Here is a 16,250-nt window from a genome sequence, read left to right on the forward strand (position 1 = left end):
AGCATTAAACTCGGATCTTACTTCCAAATCGTCTAACTCTTAACTCTATTTTAAAGTTGTTGATTTGAACTTGGATGGTAACCCATCTCTCAATGGCTTTATCATGTTTTTCTGCAACAGCTTTTGGTTGTATGATTTTAGTTTTCTGATCATAGTCTAAATACTCATGCAGGATAAACCCAGTCTCTCCCACCTTCTTCCAAATATTTTAGAGGAAAAGATGAGGATTCCATCAAAATTCACCCCTCACCCTGCATCACTTCCACCTTGTTTATAGCTTGTGGTAGTGCAGACGTAGTGTTTCTCAACCTTGGGTCTCCAGTTGTTTTTGGACTACAACTCCCATCATCCCTAGCTAGCAAGACCAGTGGTCAGGGATGATGGCAATTGTAGTCCAAAAACAGCTGGAGACCCAAGGTTGGGAAACACTGGTGTAGACGAATCACCTGCATAATGGGTATGTTCCAGCAAAATGACCTAGCCTGCCTCCTCTCCTTTCACACCTGTTGTTCAGTGACAGCAGACTCCTTCCTTCCCTTGTGGCCACCACATTGGCCATTACTGGTGCAAGTCTTGAGTGAGACAAGTCAATGGATAATTTAACAACAAAGATAAAAGTTGGAATGATTATGTTATGTTACGGATTTGGGAATCCAGCCTAACATATGTTTGAGTACAATGATAATCATTCACAGGGAAAGGTACATACAGAAGCATTCATATAAACAGATAGGAATATATATAGTTTTGAGTAGTTGCACAGAGCCTGTTTTTCTCCTGTTCAATCTGATATAAGATGGTTTACCCCCCATAGATAGTAGGTTCCCTTTTTATAACAGCTTTATGATACCGATAAAACACACTTTCTTCCCTTGCTATCTTTCGTTTTATTCACAAGTGCATTTGAATTAATTAAAAGGTGCTTACCTGATTGTATAGTAAGATTTTAATTATTTCCTAGTGATTATTTGAGAAAGTATGAGTGACCTCAACCTCACAGTTTTCTGAAGTTTGAAGAAGGTGTCAGTTTTGATAAAATGTTTTAAAATGTTTGTCTCATCAAAATTCTAAGTTCTTTTTTTACATTCTCTTAGGCAGTCTCTGCCACAAGTGTTATAAAAACTTGATAGATTACAAGGTGATTGTACCAGGAGAATGGACGAAATCGGTTTTATTAAACATAATACCTTTACATTTTGCTATTTAGAAAAGACCAAAACAAGGTAGAAGGAAAGCATTACCAAAAGAAACTAGCATTAATAAATGATGTGAAAATGAAGGATTTAGTTTGCATTAAAAATTGAGTGTCATTCATGTTGAAGCATGGTACAGGCATGATTCTAGTATTTCACCCCAATGGCACTATGCATGTAATAATAATAAATCCTGCTATGGGTTCTGCAGAACTGTTTAACATAACGGACTAAGTCACACTGAAGTAACTGCTTTCAGTGGGACTCTTGCTGGATTCTTCTCAGTGAAGGAAATTGGTACTATACCCATGGCCCTGAATTGAGTATACAGCTAGGTCTTGTTATCAGCAGTAAAAGCAAGGAACCTCCAGCACTGGCCATTGCAATAAGAGTAAAAACCTAGCTACAGCTGAAGGAAACATATGCTGGATTACAATCCCTGTTTGCAATAAATCAGGTATTTTAATTGCATTAATATGAAGGGTGGAATTGAACTCATGTTTTGCTCAGAATAGACCTCGTGAAAACAATGGCCTTAACTTCGTGGTGTTTGTTAATCTAAGTGGGTTTACTCTTGAGTAAAACACAGTTGAACAAAGACAGTACTCACTGTGCACAATGAGTCTTCACTTTACTCTCCTCCTCTCTCCAAACCTCAGAATGCCCTCAAAATCTGTTCCAGAGAGTTGGGGTACCTTCTAGAGCAGATTTTTCAGGCACGTGAAGGCTGTAGAGGGGAGGAAGGGAAGGCGACTCCTGTTGTGTGAACGGAAGTCTGCACAGGCAGTATTGGATACCATTTTGAACCCAGAAGCCCTGAGTTTTCATTATATTTTTTACATCTTCTGTGCCTTAATAGCCCTCCGTAGCAGGGGTGGCAAAGCTGTGACCCTGCAGATGTCGTTGGTCTCCCATCTCCCATCAGCCCCAGCCAGCAAGGAATGATGGGAGTTGGAGTCCAACAGCAATGGGAGAGCCCAAGTTTGGCTGCCCTTGCTTTGCAGGAATTTCACCGCAGATCAAAAGTGTAACAAGCTGCGGATGTGCGTAAAAAGTTCTCCAGTTCATACCATGTTGTCAAACAGTTGCTCTAAGTGTCTCTGAGGGGCTGAGACTGCACTGTGGGGTTTTGATCAGTGACGCCATATCAGAAACTGCTTTTGAAAGCCCAACATCGGTTTGCAATGCAACATGGAATTATTGGAGAAACACAGGCACAGAATCCCTTTGGGTGTGTAGAACAGTTCTTTGGATCTTGTCTAGCATGTGTTCATCAGGAGGTATTCCACTTTTAAAAGAAATCCCAGCTGTTTATCCTCCATCACTTTGACAAAGAAATCTTAATAACCATACTAGCTCATTCTTTAATGGCATTTTTTTCATGTTTCATGTTCAGCTGTGTCACTTTGTTTTGTCCTTTTTCTTAAAGCAGTGTAAAACTGGGTTAAACAGACAGAGACAGGTACAGCAACTTTCTGCAAACTGTTCACTTATTTTTATATTCCCATTGTAGAATGTCCATACTTAGCACTTCATGCTGGCTGTCTTATGCACTAATGCACTTTTCAAGTCTTGAGGATTGCTTTGACATCCTGCTTTTGGATTTTGCATGGCAGATATTTAGTAGAATTAATGTTCTTTCCACATCTATAATGAAAGAGACTACCACTGGGGGAAAAATATGTCGGTTTTAAGTACAGTTCCAATTCACTTTTGACAAATATCACTAAAAGCACCTGCACTGCTTATTATTTAAATACTGCTTTTTATAGGAAGTATTCCAGATTAAACTGAATCTCTGTCATATGATTCATGCATTGACATCAGTAATCTATGTATTTTTGTAAGAAAAACCTTCCCTAAAATAGCTTACTATGCATGCTGAAATGACTCTTTGCCACTGAAATACAGCATCAGTAATTACTACATTTTGTATTTTAGCAATTTTCTGCTTTCCTGCCTGCTTCATACATAGTTCAGACACTGAGTTTGGTAACTGGGTAGTTGGAATTGTAACTGAATTCTAAACATGTTAGGAAAGCCCACTAAAACTGTATATAGAATTTATATAATATAGATAAAACTAATGCATTTAGGCGTTATTTTTAATATTGTTTGAATTACTGAGTTGAGTAGGAAGTTATCTATAACATTCTGCTTCAGTTTTTATGGACTATTTTATGCATTATCTTTATGCCTTATTAAAATTGTGACTTCTCTTAAGAAAACGTTATCAGAGCCACTTGTCGAATGTGAATATGGGCTACACAATGAGACTTAAGACTGCCACTGCTACATATTGACCAAGGAAGATGGAAAGCCCTAGTTCTCCATCTCCATGCAGCCATAGTCTGTGTGTATGTGTATGTATGTATATGTACACACACACACGCCTGTCCCATGCAATGCTGGGGTGGGTGGGGAGGGAGGAATTTCCCTGTTCAAGCAGGCTTCTTTGTGTTGTGTGCACACTGAAAACTGGGACGCCCTCCTCCATAATAGCAGGCACACACTCCTTCCCTCTGCATCTGATCACAATAGAATAGATCCTGAGAAATGTATGGTCTCATTGACCATTTTGGGATCACTTAAAGAAAAATAATTACTACTTTGTCAATGTTATATTGATTAGTAATGTGTGTTAAGCTGTGAAGCCAGTCTTGTGAAGGAATATTTCAAAAAACTTGTGCAGATGATTGTAATCTTTTTCCAAATTACATCCCTCTCTTAGTGGCCACACTCAGGTGTAATGATAACCTAAAGAACCTTGGTTTAATAAACTGTATAGTGCCTGGCGATGCCCACTTTGTTCTTCCCTTTGCAGAATGGATATACGAACCATAGAGAGGATTAGCATGGGATCATTGTTTTCTTTCTTTCTCCCTAGCAAGTCAGGATTAAGAAGCAAACAACCAACATTGGTTTAAGACTATCCATCAATTCTGGCACCAGCATGTGGGTTGTGCGCAGTGTGGTTTATTAAGCCATCGTCTTTGCTCATTTTAACATGCAACCACTGATCACTTTTTTTTTTACGCCAACTGTCTTTTAAGATTACAGTTTTGGGCGGTATCCTGGTGTAGAGGTTATACAGAAATGAGGCATAGATTTAGCGTCTGAGAATCTTTTTTTTGTTTGTTTTATGGTAGCACATTTTATGTTAGTAGTGGGCCTGACTCAAGCACTCAAGGAAACCTTTTCAAGACTGCAGTAAGCAAACAGATAAAATAAAAATAAAAATCTATTTCCACCTTGCACCAGACAGGTTGCAGTCTGCTTTCCAGACATTTTCTGAACACTGTAATGTATCGGTTGTCACAGTTTGGCTTTCAGTTGCTTTGACAGGTCCTTAGTTGAATCTGCTACCTGTGAGCTGAGCTGAGTGCAAACACCCCACAATGGCATTAAAATACTTTGTTGCTGCAACTTCATGCCCTTTCTGAAGCAGCTTGTTGTTCTGGTGCTTTCACTGCCAAAATACTTTGGAGAAGTTACGTTACTCAATTGCATCCTTTCTTGCAAATATGTTTATTTAGCACCTTGATTATGGTCCTTTAGACAGTGAGCTTTCCTGGCTTTTGAATGTGAAAAAAGAGAATTTATGAGTTTCTCAGAGCAGTGGAATTTTCTGTGTCAATGAGGTAGCTCCTTATTAAACAAGTTGAGTGCGGATGCTACAGTTCTTTAAAGAAGCCTTCATTTTTTGGGAGACGGACATGATTTTTTCTAAAAAAGAAAAAATCCATTAGCAGAGAACCTTAGTGGTTTTAAAGCACCAATTTTTCAAAATGTGCATTTATTTCCCTTGCACGTAACACACACAAACACATAGAGGGCTTTCATGTGGCACAACTGCCTCTTGGATTCCTCCCTAAGACAAAATGTCTAAAACTGGGGACATACCTTGATGTCCCCCTCTTTATTGGCTCAGGCGATTCAAAAAGCATCGGGCTGCAGCCAGTGTTAGTCCTACTCAGAGTAGACCCATTGAAATAAATTGACCTAAATTAGTCAGGTTTATTAATTTCATTGGGTCTGCTCTGATTAGAACTAGCATTAGCTAAGATCTGGTTCAAGGACGCTATGCTATTGTGCCAGGAATCATTGGGACAGATGTATACAATGAGTGATATTTTGAGCGTCTTCCTTGGTACTTAGACCTTGCTCTCATAAGAACCAAGCACTGAAAGTATATGTGAAGAATAAGTACACTGCAGAGGTCATCAAGTTTCCTTGGTCTTTATGTCAGAAGTTATTTAACTTTTAAATCCATGAACATCTTGAGCAAATTTCTAATGGGTCTCCTTGCTTATAACGACGCAGTGCAATTATTATTAATTTTTAAATACTTTTAAAAAACTGGAGTATTAATCTGGAAAGGACAGTGCCTCAACTGGGGTGGGGCAGGGGCACCAGACAGTATACCAACATTCCCAGTTCTTGGGGGGGCGTTGCCTTTCCATTGTGATTCAGATGTGTGTTATGTTTTGCTTCTGCAAAGAAAAGCAATGTGCAGTAGGCATAATGAACCTCTGAACGTATTGCATGTATGTACTTCTCCCTTGCGCAGGGAACAGGCTCAGGAGCACCCCAAGTGCCTTTGAGCTCGATGACGGTTGACGCTGTGTGCGAGAAGCTGAAACAGATCGAAGGACTCGACCAGAATATGCTGGCTCAGTACTCTGCAACTATAAAGAAGGTGAGTCCCTTCGTTTAAAAATGGCACATCATTTTTCATTTAAAAATGGCACCTTCATTTGGGCTCTACATTCTCCAGCAATCATATAATGAGTGTCCCTTCCTTTTTCTGCAAAACTCATTGCCAATTGAATACCGACATGTGATGCAGAAAGCACAACAAACTAGAAGAAAGATGGTGAAAGAAGGGAACATAGTTTGTTTTGCTCTAAACAAACCGTGATAGGACAAGTTGTGTTCTTGGCTTACTGAATATGGTTGGTTTGAGAGAGAGAGAAAGAGAGAGACAGAGACAGAGAGAGAGAGAGAGAGAGAGAGAGAGAAGCCACAGTCCCTGTTTCATATGTAAGCTGAGGACTATGGTTTGTTTTTTGTGCATTCGCATGAAGGAACAAGGCAGCGTTCATGACAAACCATCACTATGAAGTTAATCTTTGTTAGTAACTTCTTTTTATTGTGTTGCTGTATATTTTAAGTGGTATTGTCACTGTTAGGCACCTTGGGTGTTATTTGTAGAAAGGCAGTATATATATTGTAGTATTGATGATGATGCCTGCTTCTTGGGAGAAAGGCGATGGCAAACCTAGACAGCATCTTAAAAAGCAGAGACATCACCTTACCAACAAAGGTCCGTATAGTTAAAGCCATGGTTTTCCCAGTAGTGATGTATGGAAGTGAGAGTTGGACCATAAAGAAGGCTGATCGCCGAAGAATTGATGCTTTTGAATTATGGTGCTGGAGGAGACTCTTGAGAGTTCCATGGACTGCAAGAAGACCCAACCTCTCCATTCTGAAGGAAATCAGCCCTGAGTGCTCACTGGAAGGACAGCTCCTGAAGCTGAGGCTCCAATACTTTGGCCACCTCATGAGAAGAGAAGACTCCCTGGAAAAGACCCTGATGTTGGGAAAGATTGAGGGCACAAGGAGAAGGGGACGACAGAGGACGAGATGGTTGGACAGTGTTCTCGAAGCTACAAACATGAGTCTGACTAAACTGCAGGAGGCAGTGGAAGACAGGAATGCCTGGCGTGCTCTGGTCCATGGGGTCATGAAGAGTCGGACACGACTAAGCGACTAAACAACAACAACAAAAGTGATGATGATGATGATATCATCCGTCAAGGGTGCTACCCCAAGAATACCTGGTTGAGGCGTTGACTTCCCTTTTCTACCCTACATCTTTTAATTCCAGTCCTATTCAGTGTGATACAGCAACACTGATCCACTACATTGCATAGAGCTGAAATTAAGAGGTTTATAAAGTTTTTTTGGCTGCTAAAAGAATCAGTGCACTGAATGTTTTTTTAGCATGCTGGATCTTTGTTTGCAATTATTCCCTGGTTGGCACAGGGTTAGCTCAGACTGATGGAAATCTCTAAAGCTGTTAAGGCTCACTTCTGCTTTCGAAGAGGGAATTTATGTACCCCTGAGCTTGGCTTGAGGACTTAGCTGGCATCTCAACAGGAAACTGCTGGCAGAAAGCTGGACAAGGAGCCTCTAAAGCTCTGTTGTACCATGGATGTTCTGAACAGGTGTCTGAAAACTGGGATGGATGAGGGCAAACAGGTTGACACTTAATCTAGAAAAGATTGAAGGGCTGTTAGTTGGGAAATTCTACTGATACGGACAAAGAAATGTAGCCATCTTCCTCCATAATACCTACGTACTCATGTCTCACATCCTCTGAAGGATCAGATTTGCAGCTGGGGGAATTTTCCTGGACCTAGCACTAACCTTAGAGGCTCAGATGGCATCAGCGTTTCAGATTATCTTTTTTCTATTTTGGCTGATTTTGCCAACTGTGTCCCTGTTTGAGGAAAACAGACCTGGTTTAAATTATTCATGTGCTGGTACATCCAGATTTTTGCAATGCTTTCTACATGAGGCTGCCATAAAAGACAGCTTGGAAACTTAATTGGTTCAAAATGTAGCCGCCAAAATACTGATATTAGCATGCTGGTTGGATCAGGCGACACCTATCCTACACCAGTTACACTGGTTTACTGATATATATATATTGGCTCAATTTAAGGTGCTGGTTTTGACTTTTAAAGCCCTCAGTGCCTTGGACTCCCAGAACTGCTTTTGCCAGTATGAACTTATCAGACATTTAAGATAGTCATCTCATGCTTGTTTTATGTGAACCAGAGATGGAGCCTCTTCTGCAGCAGCACCTTGCTTGTGGAATTCTGTCCCTGGGGAAATTTGCCCTCTTACACTTTTAAGCACTTAAATTTTTTTTTGAAAGGCACTTTATTATAAGTTTCTAAATCTACATTTGCTGACTTGCTTTTTGAAATATTTTCAGATGGGCTGTTTTTGTTATGTTTATTTATCAATTCTTTTTTGTTGTTGTTTGAATATATTTTCGTAAACTGCCTTGTGAGAAGGCTTTCTAAAAGGCCAGATTTAAATCCAGAAAATGCAAATTCCCTGTACGTAATTAAGGAATATGATGCATTTGATTTGTTTTCTTGACATTACAAATTTACAATTTGTTTTATGCCATAGTGGAAATTATAAGTTTGCATATTTTATCAAAGTGTTTAAATTTCTTCTTGCAAAAGGTACAGTTATTCTATCCCACTCGTATTAACCGTGTACTTTCACGTGAAATTCAATTTCAGGGTTTTTTTTAGCTTACGAAATATTTACAGATGGCAAGGGTGTGTTTATCTGTTTTGTGTTTTTAAAATTTGTTTAGGCCAATATAAACGGTCGCGTTTTAGCACAGTGCAACATTGATGAACTGAAGAGAGAGATGAACATGAATTTTGGCGACTGGCATCTCTTCAGAAGTGCAGTAAGTGAATTTTAAGTCTTATGTAAATACAAACGCCTTGTTGACGGTGGCAGGGGAGAGTTAGCAGGGACTGCAGGAATCGAGAGAAGCGTTGGCTGGCTTCTTGGTTTTTGCACATTGTGATTTTTGCGTAGCACACACACCATGATCCATGATACATGGTCAGGTCAAAAATTATGAAACTCATCTCATGATACCAACTTCAAACCGGTTTTGCACAATATATTGCCCATCCCTGTTCCCCGTAGGGTTTGCTGTGAAACTTTGTAGATCTCAGCCAAAGAAAGGTTCCTCACTCTTGGTTTAGCACCAGGTACTATACATAGATAAAGACATAGATCTGTGCAAGTATATAAATAGGTACTGCTCCGGCGGGAAGGTAAACGGCGTTTCCGTGTGCTGCTCTGGTTCGCCAGAAGTGGCTTAGTCATGCTGGCCACATGACCCGGAAGCTGTACGCAGGCTCTCTCAGCCAATAAAGCGAGATGAGCACAGCAACCCCAGAGTCGGTCACGACTGGACCTAATGGTCAGGGGTCCCTTTCCCTTTCCCTTTACTATACATAGAAATGCAGCCTTTGCATGCTTTGGTTTGCCTAACTGTAAGGCCTTGCTCCTGCAAAATAATATCTGACATCGTATCTGGCATAGTGTTTTTATATAAAGTGGCAGCACTGTTCCAGGAATGTTTGCTTTTTACAAGGCTTTGCGGCCTTGAACAGTTGTCTGTTTCAGCCCTGTCAGTGCACTCATAGAAAGCCTGGGTGAGTATTTATAGGAGGCATTGGGGAAAGAAAGGAGTTATTTATTAAAGCAGGGTTGGCCAGCCTTTTTTTCTGTTGAGGGCTGCATTCCTTTGGGGGTGATCTGTCAAAGCTGCATGCCGAGCTGATGGGCCGAAGCCCGTGATTGGGTGGGCAGAGCCAAAAGTGGCTTTTACTTACCCCTTTTACTTTTTCTCTTTCGCCTTCCCACCCCGCGGGCTGCCAGGAAAGGGATGGATCAGTCTTGCCGTAGGCTTGAACTGATCCCTTGCAGAGAGCTTTTGGAATTAAGTAGAGTGCCACAGGTTGCCCAGCCCCATACTAAAGTGATGCTCTTATCCCACTTACTAGAAACTGTCCATTGTTTTGACACACAATTATATAAGATTGGCGTTTTGGAGCAAACATCTTGATACCGTGTACTTGCATAAATGTGTATGTCCTAGCTTGTTTGTGAAAAGTGTTCACAAACACAGTACAGGTTCCAAAGAGTCCCTTGTGCACATGTCTTCATATACACGCAGTGAGAGTTTTCAGGTTTCCCCTTCTCATTATGTTACAGTAGGACCTCTGCTGGGTCTCCCGATTTTCCAGAGTAGCTTTTCAGTGATTTCAAAGAACTTTTTCAAGGGTTTTCACAAATCCTGGTTTTCTCACAGAAGTGTGCTTCGCAGCTTTACACTCTTTGACTTGTTTATCCAGTGTTTAATCACCTCAACCAGATTATCTTTTCAGAGCTTTTCATGCTGCATCCTAATTGCTGCATTTTCTGTCTTAGGTGCTTGACTTGAGAAATGTTGAGAGTCAGGCTGCCCATGAAGATTCCCGGGCAGCAAATGAACACGCCAGTACCATACCTCATAATGATCTTGCTCGTCGTCCTGCGCTGAACACTGAATTGCCTCATACTGAACTGACTGGTCTTCCTGGTCAAGCCCCCTACGCTCTCAACTTCAGTTTTGAAGAGTTGAATACCATTGGTTTAGAAGAAGCCCCTCCACGTCATAGTAACCTGAGTTGGCAGGTACTCTCTTCAACATAGACTTAATCTCAGCCCATTCTCTCTATCTCTTAACATTAGCAATTTTACAGAGCAAATAGCTTCTTCCCTCACCCAAATCAGCAGGCAGTGGTGGCATGAAGAGGAAATGCCACATTTTATGTTCATTAAATGTATTTTCTGGAGTTACAAATATAAACCCCATTTCAGGTCCTGTTGTTGTTGTTGTTTCAGTTTAGTTGCTTGGTATGCAAAGTGACTTACAAAACACCAGATGGAGACATAGAAATCTCCTATTTGGCACTGTTTCCCCCTTTCACTTCAATGGAGAGGCAACTCTGAATGCATAAATAGGTGTGTTTGTGTGTGTGTGTGTGTGTGTGTGTATAAGACCAGCTTTCTGCAACAGACACCTTGCATGTGTGCACTTGCATAAATGCAGGTGTGTGTGTATATTCAAGATTTTTATGATTGCCTCCTTCATTGAAGTGATTTTTTTCATGCAGCACTGTAGAATGGGACAAAAATATGTTGCATTATAGATGTCTCTGTGTTCCTGTATACCTGGCAGGAATCATACATTCTCTCACCCTTTTATTCTAAGCATCAGGTAAATAAGATGCTTGAAATAAGAGATGCAGAACTTTATGCATCTCAAGTTGTCCGTAAAAATATTTATATAGTAAGTGAACATAGTGCTCAGTGTTCTGTGCACAGATAATAGTTGGTATGCCCACATCACTGAGTATTCCCACTGTATGCAAGGCGTATGCTATACCACTGAGCTGTTGGTCCTCTTAGGTTACGAAGGAGCCAAGTGTTACGCTGCTCTGTTCACAACTGTGTTCTTGGGGTAAATGTGTTTTCTGTTTTGAAGGACTGGTGTCAACTCTGCTGACTTTGTATTAATGTGTTTTCTTTCTATTTGTACAGTCACAGGCCCGTCGGACACCAAGTCTTTCAAGCCTGAATTCTCAAGATTCTAGTATTGAAATTTCAAAGCTTACCGATAAGGTACAGGCAGAATATAGAGATGCATATAGAGAATATATTGCTCAAATGTCACAGTTAGAAGGGGGTGCCAGTTCTAGCACGGTGAGTGGTAGATCTTCCCCTCACAGTTCAGCAGCCTTCTATATGGGCCAGAGCACATCAACAGGCTCCCTTCATTCCAGTGTGGAACAAGATAAGGGAAAGGATGCTGAGCAAAAGCAAGACGATGGAAGGAAGGCCTTCTTGATTAAACGGAATGATGTTGTAGATTATAGTACATCAGGTGTGTCTACTAGCGATGCGTCTCCATTGGATCCCATCACGGAAGAAGATGAAAAATCAGATCAGTCTGGCTCCAAACTTCTCCCAGGGAAGAAATCTTCTGAAAGAACCAGCATTTTCCAAGCTGCAGACCTGAAGCTGAAGGGTGTAGCTCTGCGCTATCAGAAACTTCCAAGTGATGAAGATGAGTCTGGAACAGAAGAATCTGATAACACTCCCCTCCTCAAGGAAGGTAAAGACAGAAAAGTCGAAGGGAAAACGGAGAAGCAGCCCAAATCTCCAGAACATGGATCTGAGCCCATTCGAACCCTGATTAAAGCAAAAGAGTACTTGACGGATGCTCTTCTCGACAAAAAGGACTCCTCTGACTCTGGGGTAAGATCCAGTGAAAGTTCTCCAAACCACTCTCTCCACAACGATACAGATGACTCCCAGCTCGAAAAAGCAAATCTCATTGAGCTTGAAGACGATGGCCGCAGTGGGAAACGGGGAATCCCCCTCAGCTTGAGCGGCCTTCAAGACGCAACCATGGCACGTATGTCAATCTGCTCGGAAGACAAGAAAAGCCCTTCGGACAGCAGCTTAATAGCCAGCAGCCCTGAAGAGAACTGGCCAGCATGCCAGAAAGCCTACAACTTAAACCGAACACCCAGCACAGTCACGCTGAATAACAACAGCGCCAACCAGCCAACCAACCGAGCTAATCAGAATTTTGAGGAGATTGAGAGCATGAGAGAGCATTCTCAGATCATTTTGTGCCCCGGACCGAGTCCTAATTCTGTCCCGGTACAAAATGATAACATCAAAGGCGTGGCCCATAAGCGTAGCCAGCGCTCGAGTTATGCCAGGCTTTCAAAAGATTCTTCTGAGCTCCTTACTGTTACTGGCTCTGACGGTGCAGGCTTTGGAGAAGAGAGGGAAAGTATTCTTTAAAAGAGAGCCAAGCTAAAACATACGCTGCTTCAACACTTTTTAAACATGCTGCCTCTTGCTGGCTCTTGACCAGGCCTATAAATCTTCTCTTAACAAGGCTTGGCTCCCTGTCCTTTTTTCACCTGTGAATTTCCATAGCAAGTGAAGGACAGAATCCTGCTGAAGTTCAGCATGTTTGAGTCCCATAGATTTCAATGGGAGAGATTCAACCACTTGCTTAAAATTAGGCAAAATAAAACCAGCGTTTCCTTCTTAAGTAAAAGCTTAACTTTTCCAGTGCAAGTACAAATTCCTTAGTCCACATGCTGAAAAGGGAAATGCCTTAAACATTTGGATGATCTCACAAAGGCAAAAAAAAAGGATAGTTTATCTGTGTCTCATAAGGTTCAGTACTACTTATTTGTTTAGAAATAGGAGGAAGGAATGTCTCACATTAAACGAAGCGGAAGGGTCAGACTGTTACGAACCTGAAACGACGGAAACAACTGTTAATTTGCATTTTCCAGTTCTGTGTGTGGCACTTTTAAAAGTCTTGATGGTTTAAGTATTGATATAGAGTGGTCAAAGTACAACTGTTGTTTGTTCCTTCTAAGCAGTGCAGTCTTTGGGAATGTGTCATGTGTGTGACTGTAGTTTTAATGGATTACTGCATGTTGGACATGTTAGCTGTGGCTGAGATTTGGACGTAATTGATGAACAGCACAATCCTGCACATGTCTACACAGAAGTAGGCCCCATTGATTTCAGTGGGACTTACTTCCTGGCAGTTTTGTATAGGATTTCAGGCTGAATTTTCTGTTTGTTGTAGATGGTGCCCACAGTAGTATTGAAGTAATTGAACAAAGTAGTCGTGGTCATGGTGTTAGGTGAAGCCAGTTTGGGTGTAGTCTTTGGAGCTATTATGAATATTTACAGTTTTCAGAAATCATGGCCTTTGATTAATAGGTTTGATCGGATTGTAGAATGTCTGAGGAATGAGAAATTGTCGTTACCTCAAGAGTAAGTAAAAAAATATATCTAACATTTGGCATTGTGCAACAAAACGGTACATAATTTCCCCCCTTCTGTTTCTAGTATTGTGCCTGTAATGTCAGTAATTTGTTCTGCAGATGAAATATGCAGGAATTTGAATACGATCAGTGAACCATGTGTATTCCGCTAGCATTGAGAGGACAATAAAATAATAAGCATGATGCTCTTTGTGTCAGACATTTTTTTATTTGTGTCTTCAGGTGATTAGAAGCATTAAGGCAACTGGTTCTAAAAAAATATCTGGATAACGAGGGAATTAATGAAGAAAAATGTAGGTTATCCTTAGAAATATGAAGCATCTGCATCTCCATTTATGCAGAGTTGGATAGATGTTAACTGTTGGGTGCTCTGTGAAGAGTTCTAATTCTCCACCTTTTGTTTGACCCAACAGCCTGATTGAAAATTGCTTGGCTCCTTTCTGCATAGCAAGATGCAGGTGATTTGTTCAATGAGGAATGCCATTTGCTTGAACGATGAAACGTACATGCAACGACTGTGTTCAGAGGTCACAATAAACCCTGGTTTATCATGATGAAAACTAGCCTAACTTACACTCTCCTGCAGCACGGCCACAGGGCATTGATAAGAAGCTTTTGCTTCAAATTTAAATTAATCTCAGTTGAATGTTAATGTCTGAATCCTAACCTGTGGTTCATCTTAACTTTGGTTTATTTAAGCAAGCCAGTTCCATACAGATACAGTGGTACCTCGGGTTACATACGCTTCAGGTTACAGACTCTGCTAACCCAGAAATAGTGCTTCAGGTTAAGAACTTTGCTTCAGGATGAGAACAGAAATCGTGCTCCAGTGGTGCGGCGGCGGCAGCAGGAGGCCCCATTAGCTAAAGTGGTGCTTCAGGTTAAGAACAGTTTCAGGTTAAGAATGGACCTCCGGAACGAATTAAGTACTTAACCCGAGGTACCACTGTAGTTTGAAGTTGGCTTGTTTCAAATCAACTGTAGTCAGCCACATATTACTGAGCTAAAACAGCCTATCAAGCTGTGGTTGATGAAATACAGAAGCAAAAGCTTTGGCACTCCTTGCTTCTGTGCTGAAGAAAGAGCCCAGCAGAATATGAAACTTGTTCCTGTCATCATAAGCAATGGATTGTTGTGACATCGAATGCAGGAAGGAGATAGGGAGGAGCTTTTCCTTTCTTAATGATACAGCAGCTACTTTGGAGCTTTATGCATGTCAGAGCCGTTCTGCGATGTGGATTAGGGAACACACATGGAAGGAAAATCCAATGATTTTAGTGGAACTTGTACATAAAAGGCATAATCCAAGAAATAATTGGGCATGTTAGGTCTCTTCGTTTAAATAGTTGGATTCACTTGGATATACGCTGATTTGTTATTGTGATATATAAAAGCTGCTGCTGCGTTTTCAGAATGACTGAACTTTGAGTTGAGTACTGTACATCTTTATTGGTATTTACAGGACGAACATTTACAAAAATAGAGGGGGGTCGATATCCCCATAATGAGGAAGGGGAAAACCGAGGAAGATAATGACTGAAGAGAGAGAGAGAGAGATTCTAAAAACACAGGAGAAAGGAAGCCAGGTCTGAGTTAGCACACAATTGATATTTAACATTGCTGTTTTGCCAATGTATGCTAAATGATTAATATAATATGTATAGTATTTTGTAAAATACTAAAACATTACGTTTCCTATTCCTGGAATATTGTTGCTTTGAATCACCACTAGCCATATTATATCGCCCAGATTTTCAGTTCACAGAACAAATACTTCTTGTGAAAGATTTTAGCCCTATGCCAAACTTTATTTCTTCCTTTATGAAAAGTTCATAATGTAAAGATGGCTATATGGTCAGAACAGCATACTTGCCTCCCCAAATTGTGTTCCCTCCAGTATCGTTGACAAGTATTGATTAAATTCAGAAAGGAACTAACATTTTTACAACGTGAGAACTTTAAGTAATGTTACTAGGGATCATAAACTGGCTGCCCAAACTTGGGTCTCCTGAGAAGTACCAGCTGCTTCCCCCCTCCACCCTCCAAATTAACAGGCCTGATTCAACTGAAGGTTGTGGAGGAGTGTGGCTGTTGCAACTTGCTAGCATCAGCTGTCCCGAATCCCATCTTCAAACCGGCCTTCCAAAAACTAGTTGCTGACATTGGATGTACAATGTAATTGGTGTATCGACAGTAGTTGGGGTTTTTTTTACTCTCCTAGATGGATTCCATTTTATTTTGCCCTTCCTTCATACAAGGAACACAAATCCTTTGTAGCCTTTCCCCCAGAGTAATCCTTCCAACAGTCCTGTGAGGTAGGTTAAACTGAAATATTTTATTTATGAATATTTCATTCAAATAATTCCATTTATAAAATGAGTGACAAAAAAGAGAAAGGAAAAAGCAAGTGAGAATGAAAACATTTGTCTTAGACGTTTATAATTTAGAGGAGGAGGAGAATTGCTTAGAATTTGCTAATATTTAAGACTTTAAGGACTAATATGAGCACAGCTTGTATATTGATTCTGGGCAATATGTCCTCAGAATAGTAGGAAGGAACAAATCCCAATATCTG

At 40.7% G+C, this 16,250-nt stretch overlaps 1 protein-coding gene across 10 annotated transcripts in view; it reads left to right on the forward strand.

The window, feature by feature from the left end:
- The window catches only part of KIDINS220 (kinase D interacting substrate 220), a 59,565-nt gene extending 44,190 nt beyond the window's left edge, over nt 1–15,375 (forward strand). For 4 of the 10 annotated variants that reach the window (XM_083431351.1, XM_083431349.1, XM_083431353.1 and 1 more), the window contains 4 exons: nt 5,764–5,892; nt 8,596–8,694; nt 10,236–10,481; nt 11,391–13,858. In XM_083431351.1, coding sequence (XP_083287477.1) covers nt 5,764–5,892; nt 8,596–8,694; nt 10,236–10,481; nt 11,391–12,665 — 1,749 coding nt within the window. In that variant the 3' untranslated portion in view covers nt 12,666–13,858. Of the gene's footprint in view, nt 1–2,622; nt 2,656–5,763; nt 5,893–8,595; nt 8,695–10,235; nt 10,482–11,390; nt 13,859–14,088; nt 15,090–15,137 lie in introns of those variants that run through there. The other 6 variants (XM_083431345.1, XM_083431350.1, XM_083431347.1 and 3 more) reach the window with 4 other exon arrangements.
- Nucleotides 15,376–16,250: the final 875 nt, after the last annotated feature.

This window comes from Podarcis tiliguerta (genome assembly GCF_965153285.1).
Source record: "Podarcis tiliguerta genome assembly, chromosome: 3".
NCBI classification, from domain to species: domain Eukaryota; kingdom Metazoa; phylum Chordata; class Lepidosauria; order Squamata; family Lacertidae; genus Podarcis; species Podarcis tiliguerta.